This window comes from Pholcus phalangioides, unplaced genomic scaffold (genome assembly GCF_987345545.1).
Source record: "Pholcus phalangioides strain wild (caught in Gottingen) unplaced genomic scaffold, Ppha-v1.0 ptg000014l_1, whole genome shotgun sequence".
NCBI lineage: Eukaryota > Metazoa > Arthropoda > Arachnida > Araneae > Pholcidae > Pholcus > Pholcus phalangioides.
Genome location: NW_028301607.1, coordinates 5476038 through 5499675, shown reverse-complemented (window position 1 = coordinate 5499675; position 23638 = coordinate 5476038). Strand labels below are relative to the sequence as shown.

Sequence of the window (23638 nt, the reverse complement as noted above, 5' to 3'; positions counted from 1 at the left end):
TGAATAGTCCTGTAACATTAACATAGATGAAATGCTAACGAAAGTTACCTTACTGTCCTTCGAAATAGTCACCTCCCATTACTATGCACCGCTGAGATCTCCTATACATGTCCTGGAAACTTTGCAAGAAGTCTTCTTTAGGATTGAGTTCAAAAGCCTCGTCACGTTTCGTTGGATGTCAGGAATATCTTTCCTTTCAAAGCGAGTTTGAGTCGTGGGAATAGGAAGAAGTCTGGAGGATTGAGATCTGGCGAGTATGGTGGATGTTCAATTTGCACCACCCCCTTTTTTGCCAGGAACTGTTTGACGATATTGGCTGTGTGAGGGCGAGCATTGTCGTGAACAAGAAACCATGAACCTTGTTGTGCGTACTGAGGTCGTACCCTGCGTAGACGTTTCATGAAATGGGTCAAAATTTCAATGTACCTTGCAGCATTCATCGTCGTTCCCTCAGGTAGAAATTCTTTGTGGATTTTCCTGTTCTCAGTTAAGAACCAACGCACTAAACAAGCACTTTGTAAAACAAGTCTTTCACGGAACACAAACGACGCTCAACTGAACAACAGTGGCGGCAGATGGTCAACACCTGCCGCTATGTATGTGCAGCGTTTTGCTTCGCCAGTATTGCCAGATCGGCCATTGTGACTTCATTCACCGAACTTTATTGTCAGAGGTTGTATATATATATATATATATATATATTAAAATTTCCTCTAACAGCCACGCTCGAACAACAGTAATCCCCAAACAACAGTTCCATTTTGTTGGAACAGAATGAGTCCTATGGACTTGACATTACAAGTAACCTCCAAACAACAATTTCCAAACAACGTCGACTTTGGACATGGAGTCGAGAAAAATATAAGCATATCACGATGAGAAAAAAAAGAATTTTCAAGCTGATTTTTAAGGGAGTTTTCCCACCTCCCCGAACTTTATGGAGGGAAAAAGATTGTGGATGATTTTTTTTCTTAGATACAAATTCTAGACAGGTATATTGAAGGCAGTGGAGAGGGAAAAAACTTAGAGATCATATAAGGGAGAAAAGAAGACCAGTTGGTAGCACTCTAATCACTAGAGGGATATGCAAGTAATCTGATTACTAGAAACCCTTTATTAATTCTGCACTCCCTGCTCCAAGGGATGGTTCCGTCCAAAAAAATGGCGCTCGCAAATAGAAATGTCCAGGGTATTAATTTTTTTGAGGGGATGTGCGTGTCAATCTTTTTCTTCTTTTTTTTAACAAGAACGTATGTCAGACCCTATGTCTTCAGCTATCAATTGGACAAGGAATGCCCTGAAAAGAAGGTTTAGTTGAAGGTCCAGTGTGAACAAAGCTATTTGGGGTTGCTGGTACAGTCTTGGTTCATATCACTTTTTCTTGCTCGTTGCCAGAAATAAAACTACCCTCTTCCAATAGCGCCCACAATTTCAAAGTCCTGTTAGCGGCCATTGTTGGGAGGTTTTATTATGTTTGTGTTGTTTTTTCTCTATATTTATTTTTTCCCTTCTATCTTCTCATGTTGTGTTTCACCATGCATTGTATTGTGTTATTACATATCAAAATCATTGGATGTGCAATTTGAGAGAAGCCCATAGCCAATTCAGCTTTGGTGAAATTTGTGTTATACATCACCATTTTTTTTCTGATGCAGAAACTTTGTCACAATTTGTGGTTTATTTCTATTGAATCTTAGGAGAGCTACTGAAGTAAACAATTTGAAACAACCCCCCCCCCCCCCGTTGATGCAGTTTTTCAAAGGTGTTCATTATATGGAAATTGGATTCCATGAACGAAAACTAACCGATAAGGTTTTAGTGTAAATTGAGACTTTAAAAAGATAGGTTTTCTAGGACGAGAGAACAGAGAGACACCCAATCTCTATTACGCAAGGTGATTTCAGCACATTGTTACATGGGGGCCTCTAGTGTCTCTGGAGGCCTATCAAAATATGAAAATGACACCGCAGACCATCACTGGCAGCAAATACAAGTTTTTACACATTGTCAGCGAGTTCCAGGTAATGTAAACAAAATATCATGTATCAAATAACACAAATCTAATATATAAAATTAATAAAATTCAATAAAAACGTACTCGCGTATAAAATGAATAAAATTTAATGAATATTAGCAGTAAATATGTAAAAAATCATCACACTTTCAGTAAGCCAAAGGGCTGTCATAAAAAAGTCTTGATCTTGTAGCTAATGTTGAGTTGAAATGTCTTTGAATATTTTGAGAGATAATTCATATGAGTATACAGTCGAATCCCGTTATAACGAATGCTGTTAAAGCAAAAATCTCGTTGTAAAGAAAACTTTCCCAATACTTCAATCAATTCACACAGCAACAATGTATTGTGCAATTCTGGTATAACGAAATGAAAAATCTGTTATAAGGAACTCGAAAACTAGAGTTCGAAAAACAAAAGAGTCGATCTCCATCTACTCTTTCAATGTTTTTGAAAAAGTTGGACAAAATTGAAATTGCAAATTCAAACAGTAATTATTGGATCTCCCAGGAAAAAAAGAATTACTTTTGAATTTACAAGAGGTTGATGTAGTTATCTTTACTGAGTTAGTTTGACTGATCTCATTGAGCCCTGAGATCAGTCAAACTAGGCCGTGAGTGACTTGGCATTCCATTTTTCCTATTAGTCGTGTATATGACCGGACCTTGCACTACTCACAAAAAGAAATCTACAGGGTCACAGGTTTTCCAGGATTGAGAACCACTGGTGCAGAGGAAACACTGAGAAAAAAATTAACTCATACCAAAAACGGCCCTTTGCTCCAGGAATTCCTCTTTCAAAAATAAAAAATTGATTGTTACGAATAAGAACGTACCTCTAAAGATTTTGAGAGCTTCCAAAGGCTTGGAACATTCCAGACATACCGCAATGGCAACTAGAGCAACACCAGATGGGTGTATTATATGCATGTCTGGGAGTCTGGAAAGAAAGTCTTTGCTCCTGCTCAATACGGAAATTTGGTATTCATAGTAGCTCATGTTTGCATCATGTAGGCTGTGAAGTATATTGAATGCAACATCATGGAGTTCTCTGCTATATGCTTCCAACATCAGGGAAACACCAATCTGTGCAAGCATTACTCTTTCTTCTGGTTGAAGTTGAAGACAGCTTATGTCGCTCTTGTCAGCTACGGGTAGGGGAGAGGGAGAAAACAACTTCAAATCAAGTTAAAACACAAACAATTTGTGATTAATACAATAAAACCCCCTCTTTTGTAGAATTTACAGAAAATTCACAGACAACAATTCATCGCCATGCAATTCACAGACAGAAAAATCACTCCTGAGAAAATTTGCCAATAATAGTTTGCCACTGGTGAGTGAGTAAGTGATGATTGAGAAAGTAACTGAATGTGTGAGCAAGCAAATGAGTTGCTGAATGAGTGAGTGAGTAACTTTATGAGTGATCGAATGAGTAAGTCCTCATGAGTGACAGGGTGAGTCGTCATATGAATGAACGAATAAGTGAACAAGTGGTCATTCATATGAGTGATAGAGTGAGTGAGTAACCATACGAGTGGCCAAATAGTATGAAGTGACAAGGAATGAAGATTGAGTGAGGGAACGGCAGTATGGGTGACTTGCTCACTCATCAACTCCCTGACTCGCGTCATCCATCACTCACTTGCACAGCCACTCATTCACGATGTCCCTTTGTCAATAAATTTTTCAGCCTGAATTTTCCTTGCTGTGAATTATTGGCGATGAATATTATTTATGTGTTTTTGTGGACACCAGTGCGACAAAAAAATTTTAACATAAAAAATAAACATTTTCACACACACACATTGAAGCCTTAAAAATAATTCATTTTGAAATAAACCCAGTTTGGATAACATTGCTTTGTGGGGGATGAGAATGAAAGTGACCAAAAGAATGATTTAGAGGTGTATTTACAGGGGCAGGGAGTGGAGCTATAGCTGAAGGATGCAAATTTAAGGATTGAGCATTCAGGAAAATTGGCATTGAATGGGAGAAGGGTTGCAAAATTTGTGTCACCCACAGACGGCAAATAATCTCATAAATCCACCCCTGTGTATGCATGCACAAAAATTTTTTTAAATAAACAAAAGCAAGACTTACCACAGACAGAAGTAATAAGGTTTCTATATCTCTGGTGCCCTTTTAGCATGTCAGAACAAAGAGCTTTCTGTAAAGCATACATCAACAAACTGTTGTTCTTTTTCACTATATGTTGAAAAATAGATGCCATGACACTTTCATTATTTTCACTGATGGCAGAGGCAACTTGTGCACAAATATCAGGCAATGCACCGTGAAAGCTGCAACTACTGATTCCATTCCAAGTGCGAACAGAGGTTTGCCTCGTTGTTGCATGAGGAATCATTTGCCCTGCATATCCATCGTCAGGTGCCATCTGATTTTCTGATTCACTTTGATGTTTGGAAACATTAGATGAAGCATTTCGATAATATCTTCTCATACGCTCATCCAAAATCATAACAGATTTCTGATAACGTGGATATCCATGCAATTTCTTGGTGAATCTATCGACTAGACTTCGGTCAATATCTACGAATATCGGCTCCGGAACTTTACATAGAAAATCGGAAAGAGGCTTTACTATTAATGACAGTACATCATCCGCACAATCAAAGCACAAGCGAATGAGTTCAGAACACGTTTCACTATTATCTAAGACACTAAACTCCTGAGCTACTTTAAATAAGCTACTCAAACAAGACTTGTCAATTTTTATTGCACGTTCGAAGAAACCAAGAGTTACATCACATTGAGCTTTCGTTGGCAAACTCCTAAGTGATTGGATCGACTCTGCAAGTACGCTTACGATTTTGAAACTTGAATCTATACATTTGATCTTCTTCAATAGAGGCTCAGGCCGCTGCATCTGTCATAAATGAATACAGATGGCATAAATAAAGACAAATCAATTCAATCAGCCCACAAAAATAAAAGCGTGCATCGATAAACAAAGTACAAACATGTATAACTAACTATAATACCCAGTGCAGCCTGGGGTTTTCTTCATGTACTGGCAGCATTAAAGAAGTGACAAACCATTATAAAGGAATAAACATGCCTGAAATGTATTGTGGGGAACCACAGTAAATGAAGTAAAAATTCAGAAGATCATTGTTGAGGCCTACGGACCATTGTTTCCCTACAATTTTTTTTCTCATCTCAGGCATTTTACCACGCTCTGATGGACTTTTAAAGTAGCCTATCATTTAAACCGGGTATATAAGCAAAATTGCAACCCATGACACACCATGGTATCAGGAGTGGCACGTGAACGCTTTCAAAAATTAAGGAAATCCTATTTCATTTTTCAATCAAAGAAATTCTCTCAAACTTTTGAACAATCCTTTTCTCGTGAATGACGGTCTTGTAGGCTGTGAAACATACATTTAGTATGATAAGCATCCTCAAAATAATAATTATGTTATGACTTCATCGAAAACAATCTTGATTGTGACACGGCTTTGAAAAAGGCTGGCTGGCCCATCATCATATATGCGCAACCCATGGTCTGTGGGATCGAATGTGACCCTCTGAGCCATCTGATGTGGCCCACAACTTTAAACCCGATTAAGTAAAATTGAAACCAGCACATTTCCAGATCACCAAAGTGACCCAAGATGCAGTTCTACAGCACTTGAATGGCCCCATGACATACTTCCTGATTAATTAAGTGGTCTGCTGAACATTTTCCCTGAGCCCTTAAGTGGTCCATGGTGCATTTCTAGATCCTTTAAGTAGTATTCCCTGATCACTTGAGTGACTGTGGTACAGTTCCAGAGCAACTGATGGCCATATGGGACATTTTCTGATAACTCAAGTGATCCATATGGTATATTTTCAAATCACTTAAGTGGCCCGTGGTGCATGTTTTTTTTTTTTTTTTTTTTTTCAGGGTTTTTGGGTTATTTTGGGGTTTATGATACTGGAGCATGAGGAAAGTTATATATATATACTGTAGCCAACATAAATATAATAGACCTAGTATATGACAATAATTATGTAATTATTATATCAGTGGCATTAACTAACGGCAGTAGTTATCATTACAAAATATTCTGAGGGGGGGGGGGGCAAAACTGTTTTTTTTGCATCTTATGATAAATGGGTTTATAACCAATCTAAAAATATCATTGAATACAAAGATTTATTAATGTATTTCACTTTAGATAGAGTGACAATGCAGTAGTAACACCATTAGAAAGCATTCCGTTTGTGAGTAAGTGCAGTTTAAAGGTGTAATGTTTGGTGGGGTTTTTTTTTCCAAGGGTTTCCTCCTAACCCAGATAATTCAAATAACATTGAATATGTTACCGTTAAAAAGAATGTTACCGTTATAAGTATGAAATCTGTTATTTTATAGAATACCTAGTTATCTCATCATGAAATAACTAGGTGTTCTATATCTAGATTCCACGCTTATTCCTACTTTTATTCCATGAAATTCATGGAATAACTGATCGAGTTAGTTAAAGTGTGAAACTAAATTGTATTCCATACTTAACCTAGTTATTTCATAAAATAACAATTTACACTTCAATAAAGTGCAAAAAAAAGAAACACATTTATGTTTAGCTTTCTTTTAACCATCATCGTAAGGCTTTTTGAATAACATAAACAACATTTTGCATGCTGCATAATTCCATGTCAAATTGTTTATTTTTCACTTTAACTGTGTATCATTTTAGTTATTTCATAGAATAACTAGTTAAAGTGTGGAATTATTTTTCTATTACACACTTCAACTGACTTGACCAGTTATTTCATGAAATAACCAGTTATTCTGTAAAATAACTGAATTATTATGCTTTAACAGTAACAAATAGATTTATTTATGTATTTCTCTCCAAATAGAGTATGCCAATGCAATAGTATGAATGATGATTTTTTGCTCGGCTAAGATACATGAAATCAATAGGTTTCTGGAAGTGAATAGGGGAAAAAAATTTCATTTCTCTCCACTCGGAATCAAACCCAGGAACCCTCTTGCATATCGGGCAAGTGCACTGACCATTATACCATAGAGCAGAGGTCTTCAACTTTCTTCTAGTCAGGAGCACTGCTTGTAACCATCATCAAATGAAAAGCACCCTTGTGAGAAACAAGTTTGACATACAAATCCATGAAATCAGGAGGATTTTAATCCTTGAATACTATTTGCACAAAATGTTTAATCAGGACGTTAAGTGCTCACAAGGAGGAAATCTGACATGGGCATGGAACACTATGGGTGCTTCAGGAAGCACTGCTGTGCTCGTGAGTAGCAGGTTGAAGATGCCTGCCATAGAGAGACGATGCTTTTTCCTTAAAACATACACAATAGCATGACTTGCTGAGTACAGACGATGCAGCCTCTTTAAATTTCACTCAATGGCCAGGTGGTGGCAGTAGAGATGGATGATGATTTTTCTTTTTCACTCAGCTAAGGTACATGAAATCAATAGGCTTTCTGGATGTTATGTTGAGGTGAATCTTAGCCGAGCAAAAAAAATCATCATCCATCTCTACTGCTGCCTTGAGGCCATTAGCTGAAGTTAAAAGAGGCTACTATGTCTCTATTCAGCAAATTAAACTACTGTGCATGTTTAAAGGGGAAAAAAACATTGTCTCTCTATAGTAGAATGACCAGTACGCTTGCCCCGCCCGTATGCAAGAGGTCCTGGGTCTATTCCCATTGGAGAGAAATGTCACATTTTTCCTGTTCACTTAAGCATAGCATCCAGAAAGCCATTTGATTTCAATACAATATCATTAGAAAGCATCTAGAGAGAAATACATTAATAAATCTATCTATTTCAATGCTATTTAAATTATAGGGGTTAGAGAAAACCCTTGAAAAGACCCACAAAAAATTACACCTTGGAACTGCACGTACTCACAAACAGTATGCTTTCTAATGATGTTATTGGACTGTCATACTATTTCTGTTTGTGAGTAAATGCAGCTATAAGGTGTAATTTTTGGTGGGGGTTTTTCCTCTAACCCCTATAATCTAAATAGCATTGAATGCATTAATTTATTAATGTATGTAAAAACAGACACCTGTGGGACAAAAAATTTTTTCCATAAAAGAGGGCTGACCGTTGGCTTTGAAATACATACTTTTATTATGCAGGGTGATTCCGGAAAGATGGGAAAAACTTTAAGAGGTGATAGTACACACCAATCCAAACAATTGTCATCGAAGAATGCATGATCTAACATGAAGCGTGAACGCACTAGCTCATTTCGAAACGGCCGCTCCACAAATGTTAAAACGACATCCCTGTTGAAATTTATCGGGAGAAAAAGAACACCATGCATGTGCAAATGTAAAATGGGGAAGAAGAAGAAACCATGTGCAAATCTGCATCACAGTGAATAAAAGTTGCAGATGCCAAAGCCCTGTGAAGTTATTCCAGTGTGCAACCGTTCTAACAGTTGTAACGTACGGGATAATAGTGCACCCTCTAGCATGTTTGCATTTCATTTTAGACCATGCATTCGTTGATGAAAATTGTTTGTTTTTGTGTGTACTACCACCTCTTGAAGTTTCCCCATATTTTCTGAATCATCCTGTATAAGGGGATGTTATGATTTTGCTACTTTTATTGTACAAGGAGACATTATGATTTGGTCATAAAGGAGGGGGGGGGGTTGATTGCATATGAAGGGTGTCCATTACGAGGTGTTTTACTGTATTTCTCTCTAGATAGAGGAGAACAATGCTATAACATGATTAGAAAGCATAGTGTTTGCAAGTAAGTGCAGTTTTAAGGTATGATGTTTGGTAGGTTTTTCAGATTCTTTCGGATTGGGCAAAATGAGACCATCCCTGTTTCCGAGTCATTATATCCCTTTCCTACATTAGAAGACATACTGTCATGAAATCAGAAAATTTTGTGCCATTCAGACTCAATTTAGCAACCGCACATACAGAATGTTAGGCACTGATAGCGATTTTCTGATTGATGTAGTGACCTGGCACCTGGGATTTTTCAAGCTGTCTATGAGACTAAAAAAAAAGAAACTGCACCCTCTAGATAAGAAAAATTTCATTGAAATTCTAAGAGAATTAAAAAAAAAATCAACATTATAAATAAATCTTTATAAGTCCTCAAAATAGAGATAACTTACGTGATTGTGAGCACTATTTTCGTCTGGGTTTCCAGCAGCTGGTGGAAGTTTATGGGAATATCGACATGGTTTTGATGAGCATTTCTGATCGGTCAGAAACTGTCTGCAATATCCTCGCTTTCCCCAAATTGCAATATCCGTTGGAGAACAAATAACATGATTAGCAACATCATCAACTTTCTTGTTACTACACCTGTTAAAAAGAACCAATAGACATTTCTTTAATGTAGGTATACAAATCAATGAACTCTTCAACACATATCACTGCAGTGTGGGGGGGGGGGGACTATAAGACCAGATGGGAAAAAAAAAAGGATGATTAAAGAAAGTACAAGTCAGAAATTTTAGAAAAAATTTTAACAAATGATGAAAATGGTGAAAAATATCTTAAAAATTCATTAAAAAATTTGCGATACTTTTTCAGTGAATATTTCCTCCTCCCCCAATTTAGTGTAATGCAGTTGTAAAGAACTATACTAGTCCCCCTTTTCTCACATCACTTTCCTTATCTGCATGTCCTTACAGCAAAATATCCCTTGCAGGAGTGTCTCGACATGGTTGCTTTCCCATGAAACTTGATTTGCAAAGATGGGACAAGGTAAAAGGCTATCTCATATATAAAAAGGTATGCGGATTAATTTCTCGAGAAATATGATAAAATATGTCTCAGGCCGAGATTGCAACATAATAGTTTCATAAATGTTCTTTGATAAAACTTGAAAAATACAACCAATAAGCTTATCAGTTACATTCGAGGGAATGTAACTCATGGGCTGTTGTAGTAGAAGATCTTTTATCAAACTTTTATAGTGTAATCCCAGCCTAAGACACTGGCCCGAGTGGTGCAGTGGTAAGATGCTCATCTTCAACTATGAAGGTTACCAGCAAGGTCCATGGGTTTGAAATCCAGCAAAAGAACATCAGAATCAAGTTCTTTACCTACCGATCCTAAGGCCACAACCGATAGATGGTACCTTCATTTCCCGCTCAATTCCATTGGTTGGAAATTGTCATATGGCGATATATAACCAGAGTTGGTGTGTGGTAAAGTAGCCTATGACACTGCTTAGCAATTTTTTAAAGAACAGCAAATGTTATTCTGAATATTAAAAGTACAGTAAGGTCCGTCTTCTTTAACAGGTCGGCTGAAGAGAATAGCAATAATTTGAGATGTGAGCCAAAAAAAGCGTCTTCAAAGAAAATTCTGAATGAATTGGAAATCTCTTGTACCGGTAGATATGTCTGCAATAGAATATTATAGGAAGTCTGCGTACAGTGTGTTCGAAATTAAAGGTTGCCACATGACTGCCCTCTACAATACATACAAAACCTCTCACAACACAATACACTTCATTTGTAAATGAAAATTGACCTAGGTGCCCCAGGAGCAGAATATATGCCAAAAACAGTGAAGTGTGTCATAGGACAATCAGTGCTGCTGCATAACAACAATCTCTGGAAGAATTAAAATAAAAACTCTTTTGCCTAGAAAATATATCATGGGAACTTTCACTGCAGCAGATCATTTTCATTCAGCTGAGGGCTTGTTGCAGATAATACAAAACAATTTGCTTTGGGGGCTAACGGCCCACACCAGAATGAGTCCCAGAACAGAGAGAAACACACTATGTAACATTCTGCTATTTATACACAGTTCAAAATACCAAGCAGAGATTAAGATGAGTTTCGGAAAGAAAATTCATTCTTACTTTGTATGAATAGCACAGAGTGACATCATTTTTTGCATCACATCACTATCTGGGAAGGGAGAAAGGCTATTGTCGTTAAAAGCAAACAGCTGAGTTGGAAGGCTGCCCATGTCCCATTCAGTGCATACATATGCTCTAAGGAAAGAAAATGTCTGTCTCCTCTAGCTAAATGGTAGAGCACTCTCCCTGTGCACGAGGAACCAGAGTACCAAACACCTTCAAAATTTTGCTTTAACCCTTTCAAGACTGATTTTTTCTTTTACATTACTGGGATATATATATATCTCCCGTTTGTAATTGAAAGGGTTAAAGAAATGTAGTTACACATCACCATTTTTAATGATATTTCTGTTAAGATAAAGTAACTTATTTATTCAATGAAATAAGTTATTTTCTATTGCTTTGCTATTGGCTTTTTTTAAATAGGCAATAATACATTAAGGGACTTCGACCTTTGAAAAAGTAGACAACAAATCCACATTAAGGGACTGCGATATTTTCTTGAATTTGAGTTTGTTCTGGTATGCTGTTTATTTAGTTACCTTTTGTAAGATCTTTCCTGGTCAGAGTCTTCTTCTTCGCTGCTTTCTTCCGCAGAACTGGGTTCATCTGTCTTCTTCTCTTTCGAAGCATCATTCATCACCGAATTCAATGCATTCCCCTGTCCTAAATTTGTTGCACACCTCAACAGATCCAAATATTCTCTACTTCTGGCATTTTCAGCGCGACAATAATTTTCTAATTTTTTGGAGCTGCACCCAGATGATTCTAATTTATTGTGGCATGAAGCATCTGGATCACTTTCTGTTTCGAGTAGGTCCATATCTTCTTCTGGAGATGCTTCAAGACTATTTGGCAGACCAATAAGACATTTCTCTTCATCACGCACATTCACTTCAAAATAAGGTTCTTCTGCATCATGTGGAGCCGATTCTTCCACATCCATCGGGACATTTTCTACGGGTGATAATCCTGTTGGTTTGTTTGAATTTTCTGTACATTTTTCAGAGCTCCCACCAATCACTTTAGAAACTCCATCAGAAAGATGTTTGTCGAGGTCTGTTGCGAGCTCCGTTTCGACAGTTTTCTTTTGTCTTGTTTCATTGGAAACAACTTCCATCTGTTTAGGGTCATTTGACGAGGGTCTTGTATTACCACAAGATGATCTTTCATCTGTGCATTTCGATCCTTTGCTGATTGTTGTTTTCTTGGCTAGTGAAGCATTTGGCTGATCACACACCCCTGTATTCACTTCTGAATTAATCACAGGATCACATTGTTGAGACTTATCATGTTGTCCCACAACATTAGGACTGGATGTTGCTGCATTGGAATCAGCCCTCTGACATTTTGGGCTCTTTGAGCTGGAACTAAGATGTTTTGATTTTTGTTTGCTTTTATCTGACTTGGGAGAGTTTTCATGTCCAAAAGATTCTGATTTCTTCTTGAATTTTGATGAGTCAAGCTTCAAACTCTTTGCTTGTGAACTACTTTTGAGAGATTTCTGAGCACCAGCTGATTTTGAATCACTTTTTTTAGCAGCAGCAGAACTCGCTGTCGTCACCTTGGATCCAGCAGATAACTTTGCCTCAAAGCTCCCTGGATTTTCACATTGTGTTTGGGGAAGTAATGATCCCATTTTTGTGGCGCTTTCGGCAGCTGGAGAATTATGTGAATTACCATTGGATCTAGCCGGCAATTCGGAATAAGACCTGAAATTGCTTTTAGGAGAGAGATAGTGGTGGGATTCGTGAGCGGCAGCTGATTTCGATTTATTCTCAGCATTAGCAGCTTCGGGTGCGACACGTGTTGGATACAAAGTCCTAATAACACCATTTATATCATTTGAGGTTTCATTGTCATCACAAAATGGTTGAATGTGTGTAAAAGGTCCTTCTGAATGTTTTGACTGGTATAAACTATCAGAAATTCTTTGGTCTACAGAAACACTATTTAGTTTGGCTTCAGACCATTGGGACAGTGTCTTTGAAACATCCATTACTTTCTTGGAATTTTTTTGAGAAGCTTTCTTTGGCGTTTTACCTTTTTCCTTTTGGCTGGTGGTGCTTCGACTACTCCCAGGGGACTTTTCTGCAAGTGTATCTGAGCTTGTTACGTTTTTTTGTAGTTTGTTATTACCTTTATCTTTATCTGTTTTACTCGATTTCTTTTTGGATGGGCTTGTCACTTCCTGAGTGCCACAAATTTTTGTTTGCACAGAGTTGTCAACACCACCTTTGTCTTTATTTGTTTTACTCAATTTCTTTTTGGATGGGCTCGTCACTTCCTGAGTGCCACAAATTTTTGTTTGCACAGAGTTGTCAACACCACCTTTGTCTTTATCTGTTTTATTTGATTTCTTTTTGGATGGGCTCGTTACTTCCTGAGTGCCACAAATTTTTGTTTGCACAGAGTTGTCAACACCACCTTTGTCTTTATCTGTTTTACTCGATTTCTTTTTGGATGGGCTCGTCACTTCCTGAGTGCCACAAATTTTTGTTTGTACAGAGTTGTCAACACCACCTTTTGTTGCATGAACTGTTTTATTTACAGATGTATTTTCGGCACAAACTGGTCCAACATTGGAAGCTGAACACTGGCTATCACCAAGATCTTCTTTTGAATGTTCCTTCGATTTTCTGCTTTTGCTCTCTTCTGTACTTTTCTTAGCTTTTTTATCCAGCCGTAAAGGTATGATTTCTTTGTCAGCTGAATCATCTTCAACTGTAGAATCCTTCAGACTATTGTTTTTTGAACTTTCCCGATTATCTAATCCCAGATTGCTCAGAATTTGAGAACTTTGGCTATTTTCAGAATCGGATGTATTTACAGTATTTTGATCTACAAGACGATTCACTTTCATTATTTTGGGAGTAGAACTTTGGCTGCCTTTCTCTGCGTTAAGTACTTTTCCCTTTTGGCTTACCTTCCTCAAAGCCTCTTTGGGACAGCTCTTTTTTTCCGACTTGCCAGTTTCTATACAAGCTGTCGCAACTTTTAAAATACCTCCACCTATAATTTCATCATTGATAACTGTTCGACTCCCTGAACCACAAGCTACGCCAGTCAAATAAGATTCACGCACAGGACAAATTTGTTCATCGTCACACTCTGAAGGCTTCGGGACAATGTTGGGTGAGCTGTCACAGCTTTCAGTCACAAAGGATCCAGACTCTTCTGAACCTTTATCACTGGCTTTGTAACTAAGAAGGCAGGGGCCTAGGATAGAGTCCGGCAAAGTTTTCAGGGACACCCTCAAATTTTTATAGAGTGGAAAGTTTGCCCACTCTAACAATGGACGGGGTCCTAAACAATTCAGTTGTTGTTGTTGTTCTTGCACTGAGGAAGTGGTGTGATTCTGTGGAGATTCGAGCAGTGTTTTCTCTCCCAACATTTCATTAGGGACCTGAGCAGTATGATCAGGTGAGAGATCAGGGAAAATCATTTCTGTATTTATTACATCTGGGTCGATTTCAAAGTCTATAGAACTGCACGCCGATATATTCATGAAGCTTAAGCAATTGTCTTGCAATTCGACAGCAAGTATACTCTTGTTTGGGGTCATGGTTTTCACCGTTCCTGGATCAGCAAAGTTCTGGTATCTTTCAACAGATATTTGTCCAACATCTTTAACATGTATATCTGAACCACACTGATGATCATTGCAATCATTTAGTTGTAAAGTTAAATTCTCTGGGATTCCCGAAATTGTGTTTTCACAGTTTTGCTCCTTTGTAACATCAGAAGAATCTGCTGATGGAAATGAATCAGCCTTGGATAAACCATCACAAGTTTGAAATTGTGAACAAACTGAGTTCCACCAAAGTAGAAAATCCTTTTGTGAAATTACAGTAGATGAATTTAGAAGTTCTTCTGTCAAAGTTACACTCCTGTCACCGAAGTTGAAACATTCTATCTCGTAATCACCCAAACCCAAATGAGAGGAATGTTCTGGATGTACTTGTTCAGTTCCACTGATGGTTGACATATCACGAATTTGACCGTTCAGTTTCTTGCCCTTCACAACCGACAGTGCCTGTAACTTTCTAGTTCTCGGAATGAACTTGTCTGTACAATTTTGTTTTGACGCAACTTTATTTTTTTTCTTTTTTGGAAGAACATCTTCATTCTCTTCCTCATTGTCACTGTCACTAGTCAAGTGACCATTCTGAAGTTCGGAATTCTGATTAAGTAAAGCCAATGTATCAGAATCGGTTGTTTCCTCATTCCCGACCAAAGTTTTGGGCCGTTTGTTTTCCACAACATTGATAGAGTTAGATGTTTTGCGTTTACGCTTTCTGACATTTTGCACATCAGAATGCTTCTCTACTTTTCGGGAAGTTTTAGGAACTCGAAGCATATCCAGCATGTAGTTTTGTTTCTTCAAGTTACTGACTTTTGCATAAACATTGGCGAGGGCATCAGGATTGTTTACAAATGAATATATATGATCGAAAAAGGATGTTACTCTACCGATCATACCAGGATGGATGGTTGTCTATCGACTTCGGGCTCAGAAATTCTCGACCTTTGGAAAGGAAGAGAAACCTATTTCAAAAAATTGAAAATAAGTTAATACAAAAGAAAAATATTAAAACATATACGCCATAAGCGGATACAGGCTTTTCAAATCGGGAGAAAGGCAGAGTTTCCACCTCCATCTTAAGCTAATAATAAGCATTCTTCAGAGAAAGTGGGGGGGGGGGTGAGTGCCCCCTATGCCCTCCTCCGTATCTGCCTACGATTATACAGTGAATCTCTCTTAGAACATTTTCCCATCTAGTACAAATGATTTTCATGATCCCATCTTTCATTAATACTCATCAAGATTTCCTGTTTGTAGCATTTTCCCGATTACAACATTTTGTCATGACCGTAGCCCAGGTTCTTTGCCTACTTTTTTTCTGAAAATGCCTTTTTTGAAATATTCCTGCCGTAATGAAATTAATTGCCTATTTCTACAATGTTTTATTTTTATTCATGAACTTTAGAAGCCATATCCTGTAGAATAGGGTTGGCAGGTTTTTGACGATTTAAACTATCACATTATAAACCCCCTTCACTACCTAGTGAGTTGCGCCGGAAGTGTAACTGTGTGTGCACCTAAGTCTGAGTCCATATGTAGTGTTGTGTTCGATTTTTCATTGCCGCCATCTATATTTCAGAAGCGAAGTGAGTGATGTGTTATGATTGAATTGCATTTGCACTGTTTGTAGGTCCGTTGATCTCTGTGGTGAGACTTTTTAAAGGGGAGATTGACTCGCATTTGCACCTTGAAGTTGGGAACCACAGAAAACAAACTTCAGTCGACTATCACTATGACAACGATGGGGTTCAAACCTGAGTCCTCGCGATGGGAGTCTCTCACTATGACTACTCCACCACCATAGCAGCTGCTTATTTCAATTTCTAATGCGGTTTATTAGTCAGGGCTGTCTTACAAGCATCATGGGCCCCCAGGCCAAGTGATTTTTCTGAGGCCCTACCTGGTGAATTCTCGAAAAATTCAACTACTTTTCATTTTTCTGAGGCCCCTTGGCAGTGCCCAGGTGGACCCATGCATTAAGATGGCAGTTATTGGTGTGTACCATGGAGGAAGAAGGAAGAAAAAAAAACCAGGCAGGCGGTAGAAAATTTTATTTCCCTATGTTATGCGCCGGGTTGCAACCCTAGGTCTTGGCACCTATATGAGTAATTAACTGGTTTTCAGTCACCAAAACAAAAATGATAGATTCAATGCTTTTTTGGAGACAGTTAGGGATGTCAAATGGGAAGATTTCAAAATATTCCTCAAGACGATTATATGCTTTTTGGTCATCGCTGCTTCGTTTGTATATATGCAAATATTCATTTATTAACACAGAAATCAGAGTATTTTTATTATGCTTGTTGGTTTTCATTATTATAATGTTTTCTATGCTTGTGTTTTTTTTTCCTGACGTACATAGCATCAGTAGACTAGACCATAGCCCTGGCAACTTTTCATCCACCGCCTGATGTGTTTGGCAGCAGAAAAAAAGTAGCCAAAAGTTACCAAGTGCCAGGTTATACCAAAGCTGTCTTGTACTTGCTGCATCGGATGGCGGATTGGTGAGCAAAACATACCCTACCACCCTGAGCGAGTCATGACAAAATAGAAACAGAATGGTATTATGCTAGCTTCAATATAGATGTGATAATTATGTGTGTGTTTTATTATTTTCAAAAGATGCTATGGAACAGGTGCAGTACAATGATGACTGCCAAATCAGTATAATCTACATCGCCGGAACAGCTTTGGTATAAGGGACACGCCAAATTGGCGACTTTTTTCCGGCTATAAGTTGCCATTGTTGGCGCACTCTGGTTCGGTGTTGTTCTGCTGGGTTTTCGCTGTTCTTTAAAATTCTGCCAGGCGGCGTTAGTTGTTGTAGCGCGTCTTTTCAAACAGCCATACAGCCATTTTGTCGTTTGTGCTTGTTGTCGGTTGTGTCGAGTGTTTGGATTACATTTTCGTCGCTGGTCAGGTTGTATTGTTCCCTTTTTTTTCCTTTATTTAAACAGTGCCCATATTTATTTATACCCTGATCGCTTTATTATTTAAACAATGCCCGGGTTTTATTTAAACCCAGATCGATTTATTATTTAAACAACGGTCCGGGCTTTATTTAAATCCAGATCGATTTATTATTTAAACAATGCCCGGGTTTTATTTAAACCCTGATTGATTTATTTTTATCCAGAGTTTTATTTTTTAAACAATCCAGAGCTTATTTTTGTTTATTGTTTTTTGCTGTTTTCTATGCTGGCGATTTTTTTTTCCGGCGCACGTAGTGTCTGGCGGCTTTTTCTCGGACCGTTGGACATATTTGGTGTCAGAAAAAAAAGTCGCCAAAAATCGCCAATCTGTCCCTTATACCAAAGCTGTTCCTCTTTCGTGATATTTTTCATATTTGAATGGGGTTTTATTATTGTTTTCTATGCTGGAAATGTTTTTTTCTTGGCGTGTCCCTAGTGTCTAATGGTTTTGGTGAGTTTAGTCAGTTCGTCTGACATGTTTCGCGCCAAAAAAGTAGCCAAAAATTGTGAATCTCTGGATAATACAGCACCTGTTCCAAAAGATCTGGCAAGGTGCATGACGTCACAGCAAGTTTCTCGCGTACACCCAATAAACATCCAGCCTCGTATATGTATCCTCTGCCTTCAACCAGGACTGGACAAATTACTAAAAACTAAATCTAGGCACCAGAAAACATTTTTAGGTGCCAAAATAAAAAGTTTTACACGGTGAAAAAAAGTAAAAACTAATGCTTCTTTTGATGTTTTCACGGCATACTGACCCTCTTCCACGTAGGAAGATATGCTGCTATAAATTCCAAACATTTGGTGCTGCTCTCGGTCTGCAACACTAAGTTGCTGAAAATTTTAGGTGCCAATACCAATTTTTAAGTCGACCTGGGATATGTCCAGCCCTGTCTATAACGATAGAGCTATGCTTATTTCATTTTAGTGCTGCTGCTGCCACCTGTCTTAAATAAAAATGTTAACACCACAAATCCCAGAAATTTCAAGTGTCATGGGTCTACTAGCTTTCTGGGACAAGACTTCCTCAAACGAAAGACCGGCTTGCATTCGTGCCTCGAAGTTGGAAAACCAATTCCAACAAGAACACATCTGTCAATAGGCCATTTCACAAAGGCAATGATATACATTTTACCATGACCAACTAGTTAACGGCCATTGGTTCAAATAAATTCAATTCTGTTTGTCGACACGTTTAGCAAAATGGGACTTGTGTATGTGTGGAAATCCAGTTAGATGTAACATACTAACTAGTTATTGCCAATAACATATAGACCACAGTATTCTCCACCTGGTGGCTAATTGTTTCGAATTAAATACATAGGGGATTAAATATATAGGGAAATAAAGACCTTACAATCTTTGTCATGGCTTCCTAATGATGAAGCAAGATCTTCTAACACATCAAACGCTACAGCAAGTAATATAAAGCACATTTGTAACACATGGATTATCCTAATGTAATTATCAAATACATGGATCGGAAATTTATCTCTCTAATTGAACATGAGTGCATTTACTACGTGTGAACCCACATTGCAAGACTAACTGTAGTTTTTTTTCCACAATGCAAAACGTGTTGGAAACCACGTGACAGTCAGAAAATAAACAATTTCGTGTTTACAATGTGACCGCGATTAATATTTCCAACGAAACGCACATTAAACGTTTTCAAAACAAAAAAAAAAAAACTAAACAAATTACACGCGGAGAAATTTTCACAACAAAATATTGTATCCATGCTTTTGGTTGGTTCTTTGTAGTAGTTGTTGTTACCGTTGTTTTGTAATTATTGCATAAACATTCAAACAAGAGTAGGGTGACCATACATCCCGTATTTCCCGGGACAGTCCCGGTATTTTCTCTTTTTTTGGCCGTCCCGACTTTTTGGCAAAAGTGTCCCGGTTTTTCCCGTATTTCACACGACACCTACCTGAATTTTTATTCTTTACTGAAGTCGAAGATTGAGATTATTTTTCAACTCATAAATTATTTTATGATAGTTACAACTATATATGGGATATTAATCTTCCACATTTGCTTTGGTAAACGTTTTTTTTCTCGTGGAATACATTTTAATCCACTACAATTTGCAGTAATGCATCATTTCCCGCCATTGTGAGTTTTTCGTAATTTCAACAATATTTGGCAACTTTGTTTAGCTTTGGCATTGTATTTGGTGATAATTGGCGATGTCCCGTATTTTCCCGTATTTGGAATCCCGATGTCCCGTATTTCTCTCGAGGAAATATGGTCAGCCTAAACAAGAGGCTATGACGTCTTCCCACTCTACATAAAAGTCGTGACCATACAACCCGTCTTTCTGTTTTTTCTGGGACTTTTTTAATTAATCAAAATTAAGCTAAGGGTTTGTTGCTGGAAAAGAGATTTCGGCACTTTTTAAGTTCAGTTGAGTTTTCTTGTTAAAAAAACATATATTTCCTTCGTTTTGTGCTGGACGATGCACTAGCAGTTAGTTTCTATGTCAGTGTCTCTAGATAGATAGAGCTAACAACATCTTAGTGTCGGGGGGAGTGAAGTTGCTCCTTGCACAGTGTTGAACGCGTCTGCGTTTTTGTACTGTACATTTCTATGGGCAATGGGCAAACGAACTTTGTTTTCACCGAGTCACGTGATTTCCTTGCATTTGATGGAAGCTATGCTGCCGCGGCGGCTGGATGCTCCCTCCAGTAATGTTTATTTATTTATTTATTCACGTCTGAACAGGTAAGGATTGCCCAATTAAAGAGATGTAAGCTCGATGCTCTCCTCCCCCCCCCCCATATTTGAAGGGTTTTTTTCTTTTATTGGAAAATATCTTTTGCAACACTCATAAATCGTCATTCATGTGTTTTGTTTGCAAAATTTGACTTCACAGCTCCCAAGAGAGAAACAGTCACCTTGGGTTAAATTAACCTTTGGCCACAATGCGCGACCTTAGAGGAGAAATAAGGACCTCATATTTCTTCTCAATGTCCAGGACCACAACTATTTATACAGGGCCAACTTAAAGATATTATAACGATATATATATATATATATAGGTTTATAACTTAAAGATATGTCACGTTAGCGCGGGGCCGGATTAAGATGTTTGAAGGCCCTAAGCACTTAAATGATTTTTGTGCCCCCCCCCCCCCGCTTTATACGTATATTTTACACAATGTTGAATCTATCAATGGAAAAAAAAACCATTGAATGAAACTTTGTATTTCAGAAGTAACTATAATCTAAGACCAACTGTGGATCCAAAAGTAGGATGAGGAGTAATCACCCCTCCCAAAATCCGGATAATATGGTAAAACTTGGCCTGTCCGTAAAAGACAGGATAATCTTACAATCTTACACAATTAGCCACCCCTCCTGACTCATCGCTCTGTCTAAGGCAAAGCCGCTTGTAAGTTAACTCTTAATGCAGCTTTGGTCTAAGGCCCCTTTCACACGGAGCGGATGCGGGTCCGCATACCCTTTCAAACGAGCACTGAAGATGCGGACGAATCGCCCGCATCTTTTCGTAATTGGTGCATAAAAACTGTTTTTTCGCAATTTTTGTAATTATTTTTCTCCTTCACCCCTGATTCAGTGCCCATAGGCAGCCTAGAGGCATTCTTTGGTGGTTTTTATCATTGAGCCTAAAGATGCCTCCATTCCGACCCTCACAAGTAGTCGATGGGAGAAAATATCTTAAAATATTTTCAAAAAATTTTGAAAAAAAATCTGTCTTTTCGGAAAAATATGAAAGAAAATTCCCAAAACACATCCAATGTTCGAAAAATCCAATCCAAAAACATTCGATGTTTCAAAAAAAAAAAAAAAAAAAAAATTCAGCAGATATCAAAGAATTTGCAAGTATAAAAAAAAGGAGGGGTTGGGACTTTCAAAATGTCTGTGCTTAGAAATATTCACATCACAATTCTGTCTTAGGCCGGGATTACACTATAAAAGTTTTGTAAAAGCTCTTTGATAAAACGTGAAAAATTCAACCATTAAGATCACCGGTTGCATTCAAATGCGTCTATTGGTTGAATTTTTTAACTTTTATAAAAGATCTTTTACAAAACTTTATAGTATAATCCCGGCCTCAAGTACGGATTACACTATAAAAATTTTATAATAATTCTTTTAAAAAAGCAACTAATAAATTTATTGGTTGCACTTGCAATTTATTAGTTGCTTTTTTCAAGTTTTATAAAATAACTTTCATAAACCTTTTAGAGTGAAATCCCATCCTTAGATTAGTCACTTCTGAAATATAAAATTTCATTTTTTTAGTTTATAGACTCAATATCGAGTAAAATATACTTGTAGGTATCGGGGAACCACCAAAACTATTCAAGCGCTAGGGTCTTCAAACGTCTTAATCCGGCCTTGAGTGAACACCGTACGTGGATAACGTTGTTTAATAAAAGTATTTTTTTTAAAGTTTAAAAAAATTAACAGATTAAAAATTAAAAAAAATAACAAATATTTAAAATAATATTTCAAATATTTATATTTTTTAAATAACTTTAAAAATTTAAAAAAAAATTAAAATTTTTAAATTAAATTTAAAAGTTATTAAAGTATGTAGTCAATTAAATATTCGTAATGAACAGAACGGCTTATAATTTTGGTCCCGTCAGTGGCCGTTGTTGACAGGTTTTATTGTATGAAATTGTGAAATATGGACAAAAGGCAGTTGAAGTTTCTATATCTCAATCTCAGAAGGAAACGAAGGGATACACGTATGTAGGTACATTATATTAATGAGCAGGGACCATCATATGGTGTTTTTAAGGGTATTTATGGCAAATAATTAAAAAAATTCCGTGAAAAATCACCTTCAAAAAGTAGCCAAAGATGCGGACGAATTCGCTCCGCATCCGCATCGTCTGAATAGCTCCGAATAAACCTATTGTCAAAACTTCTATGTGCGGATGCGGAGCCCGCACTTAGGTTTTGACACATGCGGACGACGTCCGGACCCGCATGAACATTTCCTAGGTGCGGAGATTTTTCGGCTCGTCTGAAAGGCGCAGTATATTCCAATTGTTAAAACTTCTTCCGGACCCGCATCCGCTCCGTGTGAAAGGGCCCTAATAATGATAATAATAATAAAGGGCCCTAGGTTGAATATATGATCTGGATATTTCTGAGCACTCACTTTATTTATCTAAAGTGAGTAAAAAAGTATACTTTTTTCTAGTTCAAAGTCTTTGACAACTTCTTTAAAACTAATGCTACCTGCCACATTTGTGTCTATACTTAGTAGAGATATGAGCCATCATGTATTTCTACATACTTTAATCGAGGAAATGGACCCTCAATCAAAAAGGTTTTTTCTTTTTACACATTATTTGCCTTAACTCAACGCATCTTAAATTTTCCTTTCAGTGTTTTGATTCTAGCTTCGAAATTACAATGTTAAATTTGATTGGTTTTTCCATCCCCAAATTCAGCGTTATCTCTGTACTTTTCTTGATGAAAAGTTCTCACGAAAAATTTGTTAAAAGATTAATTTTCAAAATTATGCAAGATAGAGACATGCATGTGAATTTTACCTTTTTTAGATGGACCATGGATTTACTATATAGGGTCTGTTGAATCGCTCTTCATCTCATCAACTATTTGTCGTAGAGGTAAGGTTCCAATTTGAAAAAAGCTAAAAATGTGTCCAGAAACCACTCTGTTTCAGTTTTAAGAATGAAAATACAGTGTGCGACAAAATAAAAAAAAGTGATTTTACATGGACACCCTGTCCTAAAAAACACAATTAGAAAGTTGTTGTAAACACAAAAATCTGCGAAAAGTTGGGAAAGAACAGTAAACTAAGGGACAAGCCTTTTCTCCAACTTGTCTCCGATCAGGACAGGACTTAGGGGGAGGGGTGCGAATGGTGCTGTCGCACCGGGCCACAATTTTTTCAAAAGAAACCTTTTCCTTTCTCAGCAGATGCTTTGGAAATTTTTGATTAAAATTTTTAATTTTTTCCCCATTAAACTATTATTGATTGTGAAAAGAGGCTTTCAGTTTAAAGCCCCAACAATATTATTTTTAGCGTTATTAGGTATGGCAGTAGCTTATTTCTAAAAGAAAAAAGTGTATGTTATGCAGTTGGTCGCATTCTTTATCCCTTAAAAAAGTCTGGCCTTCCTTTCTGCCGTTAAAGAATAACAGGGCTATATTAACCAAAAAAAAAACATGCTTAGAGCATCAAACGAAAAGGGGGACTAGAAAAG

General features: G+C 37.4%; 1 protein-coding gene across 5 annotated transcripts in view; it reads right to left on the bottom strand.

The window, feature by feature from the left end:
* LOC149078024 (uncharacterized) overlaps positions 1-19174 on the bottom strand; it is a 41574-nt gene extending 22400 nt beyond the window's left edge. The window contains exons 1-5 of one of the 5 annotated variants that reach the window (XM_089241582.1): positions 18778-19174; positions 11402-15387; positions 9151-9343; positions 4117-4903; positions 2850-3161 (exon numbers count right to left, since the gene is read on the bottom strand). In XM_089241582.1, the coding sequence (XP_089097708.1) occupies positions 2850-3161; positions 4117-4903; positions 9151-9343; positions 11402-15339 (5230 nt within the window). In that variant the 5' untranslated portion in view covers positions 15340-15387; positions 18778-19174. Of the gene's footprint in view, positions 1-2849; positions 3162-4116; positions 4904-9150; positions 9344-11401; positions 15408-18772 lie in introns of all 5 variants that reach the window. The other 4 variants (XM_089241584.1, XM_089241581.1, XM_089241583.1 and 1 more) reach the window with 4 other exon arrangements.
* Positions 19175-23638: the final 4464 nt, after the last annotated feature.